The 21071-nt window shown below is 43.4% G+C and overlaps 1 protein-coding gene across 2 annotated transcripts in view; it reads left to right on the top strand.

The window, feature by feature from the left end:
• Positions 1–21071, top strand: part of TNPO1 (transportin 1) — a 77254-nt gene that overhangs the window by 23804 nt on the left and 32379 nt on the right. For both annotated transcript variants that reach the window (XM_073679629.1, XM_073679638.1), the window contains exons 3-11: positions 3707–3856; positions 3978–4084; positions 7225–7358; positions 14641–14722; positions 16802–16924; positions 17178–17296; positions 17598–17658; positions 17749–17917; positions 18937–19089. In XM_073679629.1, coding sequence (XP_073535730.1) covers positions 3707–3856; positions 3978–4084; positions 7225–7358; positions 14641–14722; positions 16802–16924; positions 17178–17296; positions 17598–17658; positions 17749–17917; positions 18937–19089 — 1098 coding nt within the window. The remainder of the gene's footprint in view (positions 1–3706; positions 3857–3977; positions 4085–7224; positions 7359–14640; positions 14723–16801; positions 16925–17177; positions 17297–17597; positions 17659–17748; positions 17918–18936; positions 19090–21071) is intronic.

A 21071-nucleotide genomic window follows, 5' to 3' on the forward strand; every position in this document is an offset into this window, starting at 1 on the left:
AGCTGTTCACAGGCCCATGGAGACCTGTCTGTTTTTGAGCCACGTCATGAATGTAAATTGCCAATACAAACCTGTGGGTCCGTGAAAAGGAAGGACAGCACACGGATGGCATCGTGTACAGGCTGAGTGATGTCTGCCATTAATATAGGAGAAGCTTTATAATTTATTCCTACATGAAAATCACTGATGGTAAAAACTGACACCCGGACCAAACACCGACAAAACTCTGATCAAAAACACTGAACGGTCTGTGATTTACGTATAATAATCTTGAATTTTTTTTTATTATCTATTTATTTTTCATTTTCACGTTTTAGATCTGTTGGATATTTTTTTTTTTGCACGTTGGGGCAGCTTTACACCCAATTATGCAAATAGATTACTGCTCCTTTAAAAATCTGATACCCCGTGTTAAACTTCTTACAGGAAGCAGAGGGCTGCACTTGTCGCAGTGGGAGGCCTGCCTTTTTTTTTGTGTAATTCACATCTGGTGCTGTTTTCTGCATTTTGTATTTATTTGCATGAAGTAGAGCTGATTCTGCCATTAAAGGGAATCTGTCAGCAGGTTCTTGCTATGGATCTGAGAGCAGCATGATGTAGGTGCAGAGACCCTGATTCCAGCGATGTCACTTACTGGGCTGCTTGATTTTGATAGAATTTCTGCTATAGCAGTGGACAGAATGCTGAGCCCTGTATAACCCTGATCACACCAATAACAGCTTCCTGTATACACTGTGCATTGTCGGTAAGCTGCCAATTAGTGGTGGGGCCAGGTTTACACAGATTAGCTGGACTGCCTGGCGTGCGACACCTAGTCCTGTAGTGATAGTCTCTTGCTAATAAAACACCAATTGTGCAACCAACTGCAGCACACGGCCTAATAAGTGACACATCGCTGGAATCAGGGTCTCTGCCCCTACACCGTACTACTGATTACCTAGCAATAACCTGCTGACACATTCCATTTAAAGATGGTTGTTCATGAGTGAGTTTTGTGTGTTACTCATACTTTAGCTATGAGGATTATGAAATATGTTTTTGACCATCTGCTAAGTGGGTGCCACAGGATACATAACCTTCGAGATTCTTATCCATCTTCTGTACGCTGATTTTCTGGATTTTATATGAAGACTGCACTTCTCTAACACCTTTTTTCTTTGACTGCACTCTGCAGAGACTTGGAGCGCAGACCTCTGGGGAGCGCTGCTGCCATGTAAAGTACTACGACTGCTCCTTGGATCTCGATTTTGGGTTTAACGTCTTTACTAACACAGCCATGTACACTGCAGTGCATGGAGACGTGTAGGGAGGAAGAATCGTGTGGTTTCTTTGCTTGTTAAAGTTGAAAAAAATAAGCCTAATACAAACAATTTTACTATAACAAGAAGTATGTGCCCCCTGTGGTGTGTTCTCCCGTGCAGTGTGGGAGGGCAGCCTTTGCTGGCAGGATAACCTGTTGCTGTATTTGTACAATGTCGGCAGCGATATTGTATTTATGTGCCATAAGTATTTCTCACCACTAGGCTGTTTCTGCAGACTACCCAGTGTCCTCTGCAGCACAGGTCGGTATGAGGACAGTGAATCCTGTCAACACTTCAGCATTTTAGAAAAACATATTTTATTCCATGTCGTGATTGTCATAGATCTCCTTTTGTGTCCTGATTATTGGCAAAAGAATAAAACCAGTCTTGCAGGATTGTTGGGGTGGTGTGCTTTTAAAATGGAGTTTTAGTAATTTAAAGGTCTTTAAAAAAAAAAAAAAACTATCCAACAGCAGGAACCGTTATAGAATAAGAGGACGACTACCAGTCCAGCGCCATTGCCCCTCCCTAATCCCGGCCTTTCTATTCTTAGGCTGTGTGCCCACGATGCGTTTTTTAAGCGTTTCCACAGCGATAATTCCGCCGCTTAAACACTTGGTAGAAGGTCTGCAATGTTCCCCAATGATAATCCGCATGTGCTGTGCACATGTAGCGGAAATTTCCGCTGCGGATTATCATTGCGGAAAAATCCGCAGCACTACCATTAATTTTGCGGACACGCAGCGTAATTGCTGCCATTGACTTGCATTGAAACGCTTAATATCCACATGACTACATGTGCACATGCGGATATTAAGCGATTCAATGTGCAGATGGTACCCAGATCTGGAGAAGAGGAGACTCTCCTCCAGACCCGGGTACCATAGTACCTGTAGTTAAACCTTCCGTGACATCAATTAGCCATGTGACGGTCACGCGACTGCTGACGTCAGCGATCAGGTGATGGTTGTGTGACCATCACATGACTAAATGATGTCATGGAAAGTCCTTTTTAGAGCATCGGGAGCTACCAAAGATACCAGACGTATCGCTGAGGAGACCGGGGGCCATCTGAAGGTGAGTATAATGTATTTTTTTTTTTTTTAAAAAAATTTCTAATGTTGCTGCTTTTGCAGCATCGTAACTAGGTCACACTTTGAAAATCCATGCCGGTTGCATGGATTTATATAGTGTGACCAAGTTGTCAAGCACTTTCCCAAGTGATGCTAAAATCGCTTGGAAAGCGTTTGACAACCCACATGCGAAATCACATGTGCAAAACGCTTCACTCACGCTTCTACCTGACAGAAAAAACGCATGTATAATCCGCATGTACAATCCGCAAGCGTTTTTTTTCTGCCAGGGAGATGCAGAAATGCTCAGGAAAAATCTGCAGCATTTCTGCATCGTGGGCACATAGCCTTAATGTCGTGTGATTGGCTGCAGAAGTCACATGACTAATGGTTGTGCCATCATCCGTGCAGGACTGGTGGTGAAAACCTGAGTGGCGCTGTTAGCGCAGAGAGGGAATGAAGAAATAAGTAGTGGTCATTTTATTTCTTTTTAATTCCTGGTACCTTTTATGAAAATTCTGGACAACCCCTTTAAGTAGAGCACTTAATAAAATACAGATGTCCCCCTCCACCCGTCCTAGTGATAAAGGTGTAAATGAAACGGACTTGCATTAATGGATTCTGTATATAACAAGGGCTTTTAATTTGTCTTCTGCCCTGTGGTATCTTAATTTTGCTCTCTAACGTGTACATTACTTGTGACCTGCCTTAAAGGAATATGTCTGTAGGTTCTTGCTATGTAATCTGAGAGCAGCATAATGTGGGGTCTGGGAGCCTGATTCCAGTGATGGCACTTACTAGACTGTTGCGCTTTCAGTAGAAACAGTGTTTTATTAGCAGGAGTTTTTTACAACAGGACTAGATGTCTCATACCTCATAGTCAAATGCTGTGTGTAACCCAACAACCACCAGTGATTAGTAGTTTCTGCCTATGCACAGTGTACACAGCTGCCAATCAGTGGAGTGGATGGGGTTATTCAGCGCTCCACCTTCTGAGCTCTGCTAGATCTACAGCAGAGAAAACTGTGATTTGTATTAAAATGACAGCAAGCAGAGCCGCAAGTGACACATCACTGGAATCAGGGTCTCTGCCCCTATATCATGCTGCTCTCTGTTTGCATAACAGAAAACTGCTGACAGATTTATTTTAACACTTGATGTATTATTGTGAAGGGCAATGCTGAATCTTTTTTTATATTGTGTTCCACAACCTGATGGACGTATCCTCAGGATCTCCATTTGTAGATTGGAGGGTAAATGTAACAGAAGATGAAGCAGAAATCATATTTTAAAGCCAAATGTAACAAAATTCCCAACCTTTCTCTATTCCAGATGAACCTACAAGATCTTTGAGCGGGCTGATCCTAAAAAATAACGTAAAGGCTCATTTTCACAATTTTCCAAATGGCGTGACCGATTTTATTAAGAGTGAATGTTTGAACAACATCGGGGACTCGTCTCCACTTATCAGAGCGACAGTGGGTATGTGCTTTTTTTTTTTTCTCTCTCTCTCCCCCTGTACAAATTTTACAATAATGTTGATTATTCCCCGTGACTTAAAAATATCATTGTTTTAGGCTTGTGAACTTTAAACTTCTTTCAGGCATCCTAATTACAACAATTGCATCAAAGGGTGAGCTACAAAATTGGCCCGAGCTCTTGCCAAAATTATGTGGGCTTTTGGATTCTGAAGATTACAACACGTGTGAGGTGGGTTTTTGTTTCTTTTTGTAAGTCTTTTTGCAGGTTCCTACAATGGCTTGCTAAATAGCGTCAAACATTTACAAGATGTCAGTTTTGCAAAGTACATACAATTTTGAGCACAAAAGCAATAATGTCCAGCAATGTATTAGTAATTTTAGAACTTTACACCTATACCTAAGCATTATTTACATAAACCTGGAAAGACCCTTGAATTTTGGTGAATAATCCAAATGTAGAGAAGGACGCACATATTTCTGCCTATAGAGCGTATTGGGTATATTGTTCTTTCTTTTCTGTTGCTGTAAGACTTCACTTCTAGAATTATGATGCAATCTGTTTATTTCCACCAAAAATTCTTCTGCTTTCCAGATGTTGGGGATAATAAGCCAAAAGTTTCTGCTTTCTCCTGGGAGATGTGGAATGCAGATAACAAACTCCATTCTGAGATTTCTGTATACAGTTGTTTTGGATCTGTATGTGAATATAGTGTAGATCTTCAAGAATGAAAACCGATACTTAAAGGGAAGTTGTCAGTCAATTAATGCTGCCAAACAACGGTCGACATGAACCGGAGCCTGTTTGTTTTTCTCTAAAACGTTCTGACATTTCAGAGAAAACCTAGTTTAAAGGTCCGGCCAGAGACCATAGCCGGAGATGTGACTACTCCGGCGCGCTGCCCTGCATCAATCCACTTGATTGACCGGTCTCTCCCTACACACACGGAATAAGACCTGTCAATCAAATCAGTGAAGGGAGAAGGCTGCTGGGGGCAGGGCTGGACTAGTCTAGTCTCTTCTTAGCTAGTCCCTGAAACAAAGGACCGTTTTCAGAGAAGAATAGATCTGGCTTCAATCATGCAGCCAGGCTCTGATAAATGGTTTTGGCAGCATGAATTGATTGATGAGTTCCCTTTTAAAGAGTAGCTAAATTTTCAAAATTTTTTGCTCCATTGTGTCTTAACATGGAAAGTGGCGCCACCTCCTCCTCTGCAGACTGAATCCGCACTCTAATAACCTAGACAGGGAGTACAGACATTGCACAACAATAAGAAAAGCCTGGAGGACACTAGAGATTTAGAGACCATTCTAATCATATTTTTGAACTGCAAAGAAGCCAAATCGTATAATGAAGTAAATTATAAAGTTTCATAATTTCCATGTTGGTCACAATGAAAGAAAACAAACTTCAGTTACTCTTTAAGGCTGTGAGCCCACGATGCGTTTTTTAAGCGTTTCTGCCGCGGCAAAAACGCATGGTAGAAGGCCTGCCATGTCCCCCAATGATAATCCGCATGTGCTGTGCACATGCTGCGGAAATTTCCACTGCGGATTATCATTGCGGAAAAAAACGCAGCACTACCAATTATTTTGCTGAAGCGCTGCGTTTTCGCCGCCATTTACTTGCATTAGAACGCATGTTTTCTGCAAGACTGCATCTGTACTTGCGTAATTGGCGCGTTCTAATGTGCGGATGGTACCCGGGTGTAGAGGAGAGGAGAGTCTCATCCACACCCAGGTACCATTAAAAAAGCTGTAAGAAAGAATAAAGTAAAAAATAAATGTATATTTACCTTCCGGCGGCCCGCGGTGCGCTCCTCCTTGCTTCCCGGCACTTTGCAGAGTCATGTGACTGGTCACGCGACGCTGATGTCGGCAGGTCCTTCAATCCACCGCTGCCGGCAGCCGGGACCGAGCGAAGCAAGACAGCGCGGGCCATCGGAGGGTAAGTATAGATTTATTTTTTATTTTTTCACATTCTCTCGGGTCACACTATATAAATCCATGCCGGTTGCATGGATTTATATAGTGTGACCAAGTTGTCAAGCACTTTCCAAGTGATGCTAAAATCGCTTGGAAAGCGCTTGTCAACCCGCATGCTGAAATGCATGTGAAGAACGCTTCACATCCGCATGTCCCTGGCAGGAAACCGCATGTACAATCCGCATGCGTTTTTTTTTGCCAAGGAGATGCAGAAACTCTCAGGAAAAAATCCTGAGCATTTCTGCATCGTGGGCACATAGCCTCAAGAATTATTCTCTTCTTCCATCTTCAGTAACGCACCGATCCCAAGCCTCCTGGCTTCATGCTTGCTGGGGGTTGTTGTGCCTTTGAATTAATTGTTTAATTAACTGCATTTCTGGTCCCAACTGTGCTCTCTGATTCCTCTAGCAAAGGCTTTCTTCCACAGCATCAAAGAAGCGCAGGGGTTCTGAATGTGGATTAAGCAAGTGATATGCCTAGCTTTTATAGCATGGCTTGCAAGCTTTCTGGATTAAGCAATCAATCTGGCTAGCTTTAAGACAGGGCTTGCAAACTTTCTGGATTAAGCAAGTGATCTGGCCAGCTTTAGAGCAGGGCTTGCAAACTGTGTAGCAAAGAGCTTGCAAGCACTTCTTGTTTAGGAAACCAGCCGCCTCTGATTTGCAGTAGTGGGTGGTAACCCAGGCAACGAGCAGTACAAAATAGAATTAAAAATTCCTCTGAATCCAAAGAGGACTTTTAGTAAGAAGTAAGCTGCAAAGTTTTTAAAAGAACTTTGCAGTTTTACCTGTTGCAGAAGTGACTTGCATTGAAAAAAGATGAGCGGATCAAGCAAAACTCGAATTTGCCTATTTGCACGGATTCTTCAGAGAAATTCAATTCAGTTATTCTCTGTGAATTAAATGTTTCTCACTATTCTCTGGGGTCTCTCCAGGACCAGAGTAAAATAACAGGAACATAAGAAAAATTCTTGTACTTGCTTCACTTCCCCAGCTACCCCGCCCCTCAGTCCTTTGTCTAGTCCCTCTTCTTATCACCACCGCCGCCTCACCATTTGGGGAGGTAGAAGTTTATTTTGGTATTTTACACTTTTTTGGTTTAACTTTCTTTCCTAAGGCAGAATAAATGCAGACGTACTCATTCTGGTTCTGAGGCCGTATTCTGTCCACAAGTAGATTTTGTGAGCTTATGTGTTCACGTTAATAAATCCATTGGATCTTTGTCCGCAGATCTCTGGTCACTGTTATGAGATGAGTGATCGGCCATTTCTGTATGTGATATAACTGTTTTGCTCCAGTCTTTGGTCCTTCTAGATCTCTTGTGCTGTAAGCTGTGCCAACTGCAGGTGATGTGTTCTCTAAAGTCTGATCTGTCTTATTTTTCCAGGGAGCTTTCGGGGCTCTTCAGAAGATCTGTGAAGACTCCGCTGAAATTTTAGACAGCGATATTTTGGAGCGGCCTCTCAATGTTATGATCCCCAAGTTTTTGCAGTTCTTTAAACATAGCAGTCCAAAAATAAGGTGCCGTGTTTTCATTTTAAGTTCTTCTAACCTGTTTGTGACTAATAATTATTCCCATTAATCAATAGGTGGCTTATAATTAATTGCCAATATGTGATTGGATCCTGTCATTTGAAACTTTTATACCTTTTTTACTTTAGTTGTTCTTAAGGCTACGTAATTTAAGCATTACCCTTTAAATAAGGTTTGTTTCTTGGGATTAATGTACACACAATTTTTAATTTATTTTGGCAATGAAGCTGTATGAGCTCTTGATTTTTGCAGGATTCGTTATTTGTCTGTGGCAACATTTTGAGGTCCATACTACCAAATGCTTTACTTATTAACTCTCAGGGGGGAAAACAAACAAAAAAATCTGTTTTTGGACCTTTTTTTTTTATATATATATATATATATATATATATATATATATATATATATATATATATATATATATATATATATATATATATAATATATTTTATTCACTAGATGGCCAAATTTTATTCAAAAAATACACTTTAAGAAAAATTTGTTTTGAGTTGCTGAACTGTAGGTATGGATTTGCTTTTAGCACAACGAGCTATAGTATCTATTGGTAGCATTTTGGGGAAACAACTTTTTTCCCTTAACATTTTGTGTGAATATAGAGAGAGATGCTGATTCTAAAAATACTTTATTACGAATACTTTTAAATAATTAAACCTTGATACATAATTATTGCTTCACCCCAAAGTGCAGTAATAAACAGTCTTTACTGTGAGGATTATGGAGAGGTTAAGGCCAGAAAGTCTCGTTCATAATATTGTCCCTGATGAACCACAAATGTGGGGAAACGTGTAACTCATAGGACTGAGGAGAAATGGTTTCTAAATATCTACACTTGATTAAGCTATTCATCTAGTTAGAACTAGAAAAAGTTTAGGGAGGAATTGTTTTGTTAGGTTCAGTTTTCTGTGCGCAGCTTAATTCAATGTTAACAGATGCTTCAATGATTCTAATTAAGAAAATAATGCAAACTGTGTGAGTGTTGTTTGGTCTCAGCAGTGATATTGGGGATTATTTATTTTTATAGCGCCTTAGATGTGAAAAAGGGGCTATACATGGCAAAATTGATAATCTTGAACAAAAACGGGGCAGCAACTGGTACAGGAGGAGCGAAGACCCTTTCCTCGAGGGCTCACAATCTACAAGGGATGGTTGAGGATACAGTAGAGCTGGTCGAGCAGCGAGGGTTACTGCAGGTTGTAGGCTTGTCGGAAGAGGTGGGTCTTCAGGTTCCTTTTGAAGGTTTCCACGGTAGGCGAGAGTCTGATATATTGGGGTAGAGAGTTCCAGAGTAGGGGGGAAGCACAGGAGAAATCTTGTATACGATTGTGGGAAGAGGAGATAAGAGGGGAGTAGAGAAGGAGATCTTGTGAGGATTGGAGGTTGCGTGCAGGTAAGTACCGGGAGACTAGGTCACAGATGTATGGAGGAGACAGGTTATGGATGGCTTTGTGTTCCATGGTTAAGGTTTTGAACAGGATTCTCTGGGCAATGGGGAGCCAGTGAAGGGATTAACAGAGAGGAGAAGCCGGGGAATAGTGGGGGGACAGGTGGATTAGTTGGGCAGCAGAGTTTAGGATAGATTGGAGGAATGCGAGCGTGTTGGAAGGGAGGCCACAGAGCAGTAGATGAGGCGGGAGATGATGAGGGCGGGCACTAGTGTTTTTGCAGATTTGTGATTGAGGAATGTGCAGATCTGGGAGATCTTTTTGACTTGGAGTCAGCAGCCGGAGGAGGAAAGGGCTAGGATATGTGGTTTGAAGGAGAGTTCGTAGTCCAGAGTTACCCCTAGGCAGCGAGCCTGAGGGACTGGGGAGAGTGAGCAGCAATTTGACTTTGATAGATAGGTCAGATGGGGGGGCTGAGTGAGATGGTGGAAAGATGATGAATTCAGTTTTATCCATGTTCAGTTTTAGAAATATAGCAGAGAAGGATAAGAGAGTGCACAGACATTGTGGGATTCTGGTTAGTAAGGAGGAGATATCAGGTCCGGAGTGGTAGATCTGTGTGTCATCAGCTGAAAGACGTGAGACTCTATGAGCTGTGCCAGGCCGAGGTTGTAAATGGAGAAGAGCAGGGGTCCTAGAATTGAACCTTGGGGGACACCAACAGGGGGTGAGATCAGGAGGTGGTGTTTGAGTGGGAGTCACTGAATGTCCAGTCACTTAGGTATGAGGAGATCCAAGATAGGGCCAAGTCTGTGATGCCAAGAGATGAGAGAATCTGTAGTAAGAGGGAATGACCCACTGTGTTGAAGGCCGATGACGGGTACAGGAAGAGGACAGAGTAGTGCTGCTTGGATTTGGTGGTTTGTAGGTAGTTGGTGACTTTAGTCAGGGCAGTTTCAGTAGAATGGTGCGGTCCGAGGCCAGATTGTAAGGATTCCAGTAGTTACTGATGGTCTTGGAACGCTTTAAGATATTATCCGACTTCTGCTAGACTAACATTATGCTCACACTTGTTTTTTTTTATGCAAATTAAAAACTGCTTTTTACAGTACCTAGCTATTATTGAACTGCAGCATGTCCCTTTCTTTCAGCATTTTGCATCGTTTTTTCACCCATAAAAAGCAATAAGCAAGTGTAAAAAAAAAAAAAAAAAAGCAAAAAACGTTGCTATTAGCTTTTAGTGAAAAAAGCAGTTACAGCAGAATGTGAAACCCATTTATTTTTTGTGTATATCCCCCCCTCCCCTTTCCCAAACATAAACCATAATGTTTTAAATGTTTTCGTGTCCTCACATGGGCATGGATGTTAGTATCAGTACAGTGTAATTAAATTGGTGAAATTGAACAATGCCTGGCCAATTACACCCCCACCCCCTGTTTTTTTACATCTGCAATTGTGTATTTTTTCATGAACTCGTATAGACTTTTTTTGTTCAGAATAGCCACTATTTTTTTCAGACATTAAAAAAAAATAACCTTTTTCCACTAAATTGTTCAAATTGCCCTTTTTAACCCCAAATCGTTTTTTACGGTTTCACATAAGTCTTGCGTTGTTCATGCTTGTATGGTGAAAGCAAAGCAGAATTTTGGGATCCTGAAAAATGCAGCAAAAAAAAGCCAACAAAATCTGCTTTTTTTTTTCTTTCTTTTTTTTTTTTTCCCCTTTTGCCAAGAGACGTGTGAACAGATTCTCCCTTTTATGTAATAAGGACATGATATATGGGGCAGGAGGGGAATTAAAAATGTTTACATTAATTCCCTGTCAATTTTGGACATTTTGATATATGTACAGGGAACCCCCACGTAATGGATATATTAATTGTCACAAATGGGAGATGGAATTTTTCATTCTGTTCCACTCACAATTAACCCCCCCCCCCCACCACCACCACCCCCAAAAAACACCTTTCTGGCCTAAAGTATTACTTCTCTCAGAGGAGAGACAGTGTTTATTTCTGCAGTGTGCTTTGGGGCAATGCAATAATTATGCATTTTGTCACATTTATTTCATGGAATAATTATTTTTAAAGTGTTTTTTTTATTTTTATTTTTTTTATTTTAAGAATCCCTGTATAGATAGATTTGATAACTGGATGCTATAAGATTGGGAAGGATCTACTACTGTTGAAATGTCCATTTATAGTTACATTTTATATGAGCTTAGAGCCACAAAAACTGAAAATAAATAGCTCACATGTATAATAAACTGCACTACTTATGTAGTGCTGTGCGTGATTTCGGCTTGTCAGTTACAGTGAGTGTTAGATCTATGGCAAACCTGTAGGATGTTATTGGGCCACAGGTCAAAAACAGTCTGCTCTTACTCCCCCAATTGCATTGTAGGGCAGGGCTGTGGAGTCAGTCTGTGTCCATTTTGGTGGAGTCGGTATACAATGGACCGACTCCAGCTCCTAAAATATATAATAAATTGGGCACAGTACTTCAATGCAGTTTGTGGGTAATATTTTTTCATAAGAATTTGGGAAAGTTATGAAATGTCCTATAAATGTCTGTCTGTCCTTCTCCTGATCTAAGGGTCTAGACCAGGGGTCTCAAACTCGGCTGGGTATATGGGCCGCACATGGAAAAAAATTTGAATTTGGGGGGCCGCATTCTTTGTTCAATGTGACATTTTTAGTGCTACCATTTTTTTTGTATACACCTTTTGAACATTTTTGCCGTGTTTATTTTTTATGGCTTGGGTCGTTATGGATGTGGCGATAATAAACGTGCACTTTTTTGTGTTTACTTTAGTTTACATATAAAACAGCATTTTTAGTGCCCAATATTTTTTCATGCTTTATTTTATTTTTTTTTTTTTTACAATTTTATTTCCCCCAATTGGCCACATACAGTAATATTGTCTTACAATTAGCATCATATAGTAATAATGGAAAACATCTTGTAGTAATGTTCCCCATCCAAGTCCCCATCTTGTACTAATGTGCCCCATCCAGGTCCCCATCCTGTGGCTATGTGCCCCATCCAGGTCCCCATCCTGTGGCAACGTTCCCCATCCTGGCGCCCATCTTGTACTAATGTGCCCCATCCAGGTCCCCATCTTGGGGCTCTGTGCCCCATCCAGGTCCACATCTTGTGGCTATGTGTCCCATCCAGGTCCCCGTCCTGTGGCTATGTGCCCCATCCAGGTCCCCGTCCTGTGGCTATGTGCCCCATCCAGGTCCCCGTCCTGTGGCTATGTGCCCCATCCAGGTCCCCGTCCTGTGGCTATGTGCCCCATCCAGGTCCCCGTCCTGTGGCTATGTGCCCCATCCAGGTCCCCGTCCTGTGGCTATGTGCCCCATCCAGGTCCCCGTCCTGTGGCTATGTGCCCCATCCAGGTCCCCGTCCTGTGGCTATGTGCCCCATCCAGGTCCCCGTCCTGTGGCTATGTGCCCCATCCAGGTCCCCGTCCTGTGGCTATGTGCCCCATCCAGGTCCCCGTCCTGTGGCTATGTGCCCCATCCAGGTCCCCGTCCTGTGGCTATGTGCCCCATCCAGGTCCCCGTCCTGTGGCTCTGTGCCCCATCCAGGTCCCCGTCCTGTGGCTCTGTGCCCCATCCAGGTCCCCGTCCTGTGGCTCTGTGCCCCATCCAGGTCCCCGTCCTGTGGCTCTGTGCCCCATCCAGGTCCCCGTCCTGTGGCTCTGTGCCCCATCCAGGTCCCCGTCCTGTGGCTCTGTGCCCCATCCAGGTCCCCGTCCTGTGGCTCTGTGCCCCATCCAGGTCCCCGTCCTGTGGCTCTGTGCCCCATCCAGGTCCCCGTCCTGTGGCTCTGTGCCCATCCAGTCCCCGTCCTGTGGCTCTGTGCCCATCCAGGTCCCCGTCCTGTGGCTCTGTGCCCCATCCAGGTCCCCGTCTTGTGGCTCTGTGCCCCATCCAGGTCCCCGTCTTGAGGCTCTGTGCCCCATCCAGGTCCCCGTCTTGAGGCTCTGTGCCCCATCCAGGTCCCCGTCTTGAGGCTCTGTGCCCCATCCAGGTCCCCGTCTTGAGGCTCTGTGCCCCATCCAGGTCCCCGTCTTGAGGCTCTGTGCCCCATCCAGGTCCACGTCTTGAGGCTCTGTGCCCCATCCAGGTCCACGTCCTTGGGCTCTGTGCCCCATCCAGGTCCCCCGTCCTGTGGCTCTGTGCCCATCCAGGTCCCCGTCCTGTGGCTCTGTGCCCCATCCAGGTCCCCGTCCTGTGGCTCTGTGCCCCATCCAGGTCCCCGTCCTGTGGCCTCTGTGCCCCATCCAGGTCCCCGTCCTGTGGCTCTGTGCCCCATCCAGGTCCCCGTCCTGTGGCTCTGTGCCCCATCCAGGTCCCCGTCCTGTGGCTCTGTGCCCCATCCAGGTCCCCGTCCTGTGGCTCTGTGCCCCATCCAGGTCCCCGTCCTGTGGCTCTGTGCCCCATCCAGGTCCCCGTCCTGTGGCTCTGTGCCCCATCCAGGTCCCCGTCTGTGGCTCTGTGCCCCATCCCAGGTCCCCGTCCTGTGGCTCTGTGCCCCATCCAGGTCCCCGTCCTGTGGCTCTGTGCCCCATCCAGGTCCCGTCCTGTGGCTCTGTGCCCCATCCAGGTCCCCGTCCTGTGGCTCTGTGCCCCATCCAGGTCCCCGTCCTGTGGCTCTGTGCCCCATCCAGGTCCCCGTCCTGTGGCTCTGTGCCCCATCCAGGTCCCCGTCCTGTGGCTCTGTGCCCCCTGTGCTGTTCTTCACACACATAAAATAGAAAAAAAAAAGATGATTCTCACCTGTCCTCCGTTCCCTCGGCGGCCTTCCTGCAGATGTGGCCCGCAGGCACCACAGAGTCCGACCCCTTGACGATCCCGACCTGGTCCAGGAGGAGCCGCCGACAGCAGCGCTGCATTGCCGCACAGAGACTGTTTCCCAGCACAGCATTTTCAATGTCAGCCGCCGGCCAATCAGAGGCCAGCAGCTGACATCTGCATATGGCAATGACGTCATACTCGCTGCGCCGACACGCAGATATCAGCTGCTGGCCTCTGATTGGCCGGCGGCTGGCATTGGAAATGCAGTGCTGGGAAACAGTCTCTGTGTGGCAATTCAGCGCTGCTGTCGGCGGCTCCTCCTGGACCAGGTCGGGATCGTCAAGGGGTCTGTGCCTGCGGGCCGCATAAAGCAGCCTCAGGGGCCGCGTGTTTGAGACCCCTGGTCTAGACTTTTAGCTGAGATGAATCTGTGCTACAGTAAATTCATCACTTAAACATGAGCCGTGTATGAGGGAGTCTGTGTCCTGGAAATTAAGGAGTTGGAGGTTTGGCTTACCGACTCCACAGCCCTGTTATAGGGAGCCAATGAGGTCACAGGGGAAGGGAAGTCCTTACTTGCTGAGGTTTCTATTGACCATGGTCTAAGGGTTTAGTGCTCACTACAGTGTTGACACAGTTCAGTCCCTGCTGCTGTCTGTACTAGCAGCGGGGTGTCTGCTTGTACTTTGGGATCATGCTCTGCCTATTCACTTCCTAATGAATACTGGCCTGTTCTATTAGGATGTAAAAAAGGCAGCGATTTGATGGGAATGGTAAATAAAAGAATCAGTGCTTGCATGCTCATCACCCACTACTCTTCCCCCTGTTCTGACATTATACTGGGTAGTAGAGGTGCTGTGATCTCTGTATTCCGCCCAGCTTGTATCATGGTTGGGCCCAATTCTAGTTAGTAAGTCCCGCTTCTGATGTTAGATTGGGTGGGAGAGTAATAATGGAGTCACACCTTTTTAACATGCAGTGTGAATGCATGCATGGACCTATGTTACCCATGCTGTGACAAGTGTGACTTTTCCAAGTATAACGATTGTCTATTCCCATGTAGGTCGCATGCTGTTGCCTGTGTTAATCAGTTCATCATTGGAAGAACCCAAGCACTTATGCTGCATATTGACTCATTTATTGAGGTAGGAACCCACAAGTAAAATGCCAGAGACGTAAGGTATAAATAGGACAGTAGACCCACATGGTGACCACATTTAGCCAATTGCATTACAAATATTCACAATAAATGGCCTTTTCCACACACTGCGGCTGCTCACAATCTTTACACTTGTTCATCACATTAGGTTATAGGTTGAATTCCATTGGTTTCTGTATCCCTACCCCCATTGATGAAATTAGCTCAAGAAGGTTTAGGGGTCTTTTGCAATGTCTTATGTTATCAAGCGATTATGCTTGCAAGAATACTATGGCTGTGCCTGATGTAGGATCTAAATGACACTACTATTCTTTGGTCTTTCTTTATTCGGTCATGCGCTCACGCCCTCCGTTCCTGTACCAGCCATACGGCACTATAGTTGTGGCCAAATGTTTTGAAACTGACACAGATTTTTGTTTTCACAAAAGTGTGCTGCTTCAGGGTTTGTCAGATGGGTCTATGGTCACTAAAGTACAATTATCAGCATTTCATAAGTTTTCAATTTTTTTTTGACAAATGCATGAAGTTTATGTAAAAACTCAATATTCACTGTTGTCCCTTATTTTTTAAGACTTCTGTATTTCTCCCTGGCTGCTGGATATCAGCTTCTGGACCAAATCCTGACTGATGGCAACACATTCCTATCTAATCAGTGCTTGGAGTTTATCACAATATCTGTTTTTGTCCACCCTATTTTTTAAGGATTGACCACAGATTCTCAATGGAATTGAGGTCTGGGTCGTTTCCTGTGCAAAGACCCAAAAATTCAATGTTTAGTTACAACTTTTGCCTTATGGTGTTGTGCTCCATTATACTGGAAACTTCCAGATGTCCTAAACTGTCTGAAGGGGGCTTCATCAGAGACCATAACTTTATATAACTTTTCCCCAGTCCTCTGCAGTCCAATCCTTGTACTTCCTACAGAATGATTGATTGTCTGAAGAAGAAAAGTTGAGCACAATCATGAATCCCTTTGTCATGTCAACAGTAAAGCATCTTGCATCACTCGTTCGGGAGCTTCTCATCCATGGAGGGGGCTAGCTCATAATTTTACCCAAGAACACTGCCTTATATAAAGAATGGTATATAAACAAGAGCAACTTCATACAACTATCCAGGAGCAAAAATTGGTGATGAACAAAGCTTTTTCCAGTATGATGGAGACCAGGCAAAATTTATAACTAATTGGCTCAGTGAGTAAAACCCATTGAAATTTTGGAACCTTGGCCAGGAGATTCCCCAGATCTCAATCCCATTGAGAACCCGTAGCCAGTCATCAAAAAGGGAGAGCGTTGACTCCAAGCACTGATGAGGTAAGGATGGGTTGTTATCAGGATTTGGCCCAGAAGCTGATCTGTAGCTGCCAGGGCGAATTGCAAAGTCTTGAAAAATAAGGGTCTACGCTGTAAATGTTTGACAAATCTACTTTATGTTAAGACTCGAACGTTTATTAACTTATGAAACACTGATAATTGTTCTTCAGTAACTTTGGAAACATTTGACTAAAGATCTTAAAACACTGAAGCAGCAGACTTTGCGAATAACAAAATGTCAGTCTTTAAGCTTTTGGCCACAACTGTGTACTTGCCGAGTCTCTCTAGAACTATAGTAGTTTTTCTTTTGTTTGTTCTATTTCATTCATCTCTTACTATTCCATGTATAATGTATTTGTGAGTTCACAACGCTATGTGCATTCGGGGCCTTTGTTTGCAGCTTCCTTCAATGGAACTTACAGTGCTGTATGTATATATGCCAGTGGGGTACATTGGTCGCTGCCATGTCTACCGGGCTCTGGGTTATTCTTAAACCTAGTATTTTGAAAAAGGTGCAAGGGAGAGTTTGCTTGTGAAAATTAGTTTTTCGGACTTTCCTATAAGATGTGGTTTATGTTTTATAGATTACTTTTACTTTACTTTAGATCACAAGGTGCTTAACATGTCATTTGCAGCTTTAGTTTTTCAGATTATTACGATAATTTATAGAATGACGTTCTTCACTTTTCACATCTTTGTAACTTTGTTTATATATTTTGAACTGAATTAAGTTAACTTTACTCTTCTGACAGAATTTGTTCGCTTTGGCCACCGATGAAGAACCAGAAGTTCGTAAAAATGTCTGCAGAGCTCTCGTCATGCTGCTTGAAGTCCGAATGGATCGTCTGCTTCCCCACATGCACAATATTGTGGAGGTTAGTGTGAGGTTTTGGGTTTTTTCTCCCCCTACTTCACTTTTTAGCATCTGTATTTTTATACCGATTAACCATACTGAGTGTAAAGATAGAGGAAAAGAAAAAAAACTTGATGTTTTATGACAGACCAGCATGCAGTTAGATGAGACCCCTGAGAATTGTGTAAATGGTCCTTCATTATGCGGTCATGTGTGACTGGTGGTGTCTCTACCTGGTTTAATTTTCCATTTACTTTACCAATCCCCATGTGTAGTACATGCTACAAAGAACACAGGATCAGGATGAGAATGTTGCTTTGGAGGCGTGTGAGTTTTGGCTGACTCTGGCCGAGCAACCCATTTGTAAAGAAGTCCTCTGCAGACATCTTGCAAAGTAAGTTTATTTTCTCATATTTCATTCTGAGCAGGCAGTATTACTGTGTGATGCTGTCTGATAAAGTAGACAACATGTTATGCTTTATGGAAAAATACTGATTATTGTAGAAGGCATCTGTTACATTGCAGTGTTCTGGTCACATATTTGTAAGCTAAAATCCGAGGTGTATGCACAACACAGAGGAGGTTCAGATCTCTGTATTATACCTTCTCTCTGTAGTTTCCACTCATTTGCCATACATTGACGCAGAAGACTTTCATGTGATTGTGTGCTAAATAAAGACATTTTTGTCTCCTAGGTTGATACCGGTGTTGGTTAATGGAATGAAATATTCAGAGATAGATATTATATTGCTCAAGGTGAGTGGATAGTTTAGAATTTCTATATAATAATGCCACTTAACTGTGTAGTGGTGGTCACTGTGTGCCATTTTAAATGTCATAATCCAGGGGGATGTGGAAGAAGATGAAGCTGTTCCCGACAGTGAGCAGGACATACGTCCTCGGTTTCACAGATCACGAACAGTAGCACAGCCACATGAAGAAGATGGAATTGAAGAGGATGAAGATGATGATGATGACCTTGATGATGATGATACAATATCTGATTGGAATATAAGTTAGTCGTTTGGCCTTTAAGTGTAACTGTCCTTGTGAAAATCTTTTTATAAATTATAGGGGCTATGTAGTCGTCATCAGGAGTTTGAGACTCCCACCGATCAGTAAAGAAAACTCTGCACTGAAGTGTGCAGCTCCTGCATGAGCCACGCGCATAGAGCAGTCTGTGGTCAATACACAAGTGCTTGCATTCGTGCTGGAGCTGCACAACTCAAAGCAGTGTATTGACTGATTGCTGGGGGTACCATGACCTGATTAGTTGCCAGTGTGTATGTATGTATACATGTGTGTTTGGATACATACACACACCGTATTTTTCGGACTATGGGAGGAAAATGGGGAAGCGTCTTATAGCCCAAATGCAGTTTACCGGGGGCGTCAATGGAAGCGAGGTCAGAGGAGCAGGGTTGGTGCTGCAGGAAGCTGTCGGTAGCAGGAGTGGAAAGACTCTATGGCCCCTGGACTGGGAGGAGGGGGTGTCCCGGCGGTGCTAGGCAGGAGCGGAGTCCCTGCAGTGCACATCGACCTCCCGGTGGTGGGCTACAGCAAAATGGTATCTGCTCATGTGCAGATTTTGCTTGAAGTCCACCGCTGGGAGATCAATGTGCTCTGCGGGGACTCTGCTCCTGCCTTGCACCACCGACGTTTTCCTGTAGCCCACCGCTAGGAGATGAATGGCTCCTGCCTCGCATCGCCGGGACATCCCTCCTTCCAGCCCACACCTGTCGCCACCAGCTTCCTGCAGCGGCGACCCTGCCTCCTGTGACACCCGCTCCATCGCTGATGAACACCATTCCGTAAGCTAACTTTGGACTATAAGACAGACCCCTATTTTCACATTAAAAAAAAAAAAATGTTCCCCCTATTTTCCTCTTATAAATTTGCTTTTTGTCTTAGTCTGAAAAATACGGTATATATAATTTTTCAAACTGATGGTAACCTATTAAATTTTCACCCCCAAAAAATTCTTTAGAAGCGATTCAGTTTTGTTAATCTGCATGGCTTTGTCTTTTTCTCCAGGAAAGTGTTCTGCTGCCGCTCTTGATGTGCTTGCGAATGTGTTTCGGGATGATCTTTTGCCACACATTTTGCCTCTATTGAAAGAATTACTTTTCCATCCTGAATGGGTAGTAAAAGAATCAGGAATTTTGGTTCTTGGTGCAATTGCAGAAGGTTAGTGTTTGTATGCATTGTTTTTAAAAACATTGTCCTATTCATCCTATAGTTTAGTTATATGAAAAAGTTTGGGCACCCCTATTAATCTTAAGCTTAATGTTTTATAAAAATTGGTGTTTTTGCAGCAGCTATTTCAGTTTGATATATGTAATAACTGTTGGACACAGTAATGTTTCTGCCTTGAAATGAGGTTTATTGTACTAACAGAAAATGTGCAATCTGCATTCAAACAAAATTTGACAGGTGCATAAGTATGGGCACCTCACCAGAAAAGTGACATTAATATTTAGTAGATCCTCCTTTTGCAAAAATAACAGCCTCTAGTCGCTTCCTGTAGCTTTTAATGAGTTCCTGGATCCTGGATGAAGGTATTTTTGACCATTCCTCTTTAGAAAACAATTCCAGTTCAGTTAAGTTTGATGGTCGCCCAGCATGGACAGCCCTCTTCAAATGATCCCACAGATGTTCAATGATATTCAGGTCTGGGGACTGGGATGGCCATTCCAGAACATTGTAATTGTTCCTCTGCATGAATGCCTGAGTAGATTTGGAGCGGTGTTTTGGATCATTGTCTTGCTGAAAGATCCATCCCCTGCGTAACTTCAACTTTATCACTGATTCTTGAACATTATTGTCAAGAATCTGCTGATACTGAGTGTAATCCATGCGTCCCTCAACTTTAACAAGATTCCCGGTGCCGGCATTGGCCACACAGCCCCAAAGCATGATGGAACCTCCACCAAATTTTACTGTGGGTAGCAAGTGTTTTTCTTGGAATGCTGTGTTTTTTTGCCGCCATGCATAACTCCTTTTTGTATGACCATACAACTCAATCTTTGTTTCATCAGTCCACAGGACCTTCTTCCAAACAGAAATTGGCTTCTCCAAATGTGCTTTTGCATACCTCAGCCGACTCTGTTTGTGGCGTGCTTGCAGAAACGGCTTCTTTCGCATCACTCTCCCATACAGCTTCTCCTTGTGCAAAGTGCGTTGTATAGTTGACCGATGCACAGTGACACCATCTACAGCAAGTTGATGCTGCAGCTCTCTGGAGGTGGTCTGAGGATTGTCCTTGTCTGATCTCGCCATTCTTCTTCTCTGCCTTTCTGATGTTTTTCTTGGCCTGCCACTTCTGGCCTTAACAAGAACTGTCCCTGTGTTCTTCCATTTCCTTACTATGTTCCTCACAGTGGAAACTGACAGGTTAAATCTCTGAGACAGCTTTTTGTATCCTTCCCCTGAACAACTATGTTGAATAATCTTTGTTTTCAGATCATTTGACAGTTGTTTTGAGGAGCCCATGATGCCACTCTTCAGAGGAGATTCAAACAGGAGAACAACTTGCAAGTGGCCACTTTAAGTAGCTTTTCTCATGATTGCATACATCTGGCTATGAAGTTCAAAGCTCAATGAGGTTACAAAACCAAAAAAGTGCTTTAGTAAGTCAGTAAAAAGTAGGTAGGAGTATTTAAAACAAGAAAATGATAAGGGTGCCCATACTTATGCACCTGTCAAATTTTGTTTGAATGCAGATTGCACATTTTCTGTTAGTACAATAAATCTCATTTCAAGGCAGAAACATTACTGTGTCCAACAGTTATTACATATATCAAACTGAAATAGCTGTTGCAAAAACACCAATTTTTATAAAACATTAAGCTTAAGATTAATAGGGGTGCCCAAACTTTTTCATATAACTGTATGTCCTAATTGAATACGTCGTCAGAGACTGATTTATTGTTTGTCAATTTTTATGTTCTGTTTATTACTAAAAAGGTTTTGGTGACGGTATTAATTATCTGCTATTTTCTATGTTTTCACTCTGCCCACTAAGCCTGACAATAGATGGCCAGTAATATACCAATGTTATCTCAGAAATTACAGAAATGGGTAGATTTTAATCCATTGATTGTATTAGATATGCATGTCTTTTAGACGTTGCCATATTGGTTGAAAATGCACAAAGATACAGTCGACTA

This window comes from Phyllobates terribilis, unplaced genomic scaffold (assembly GCF_046119375.1).
Source record: "Phyllobates terribilis strain yellow unplaced genomic scaffold, ASM4611937v1 Scaffold_1__5_contigs__length_1240528914, whole genome shotgun sequence".
Lineage (NCBI taxonomy): Eukaryota > Metazoa > Chordata > Amphibia > Anura > Dendrobatidae > Phyllobates > Phyllobates terribilis.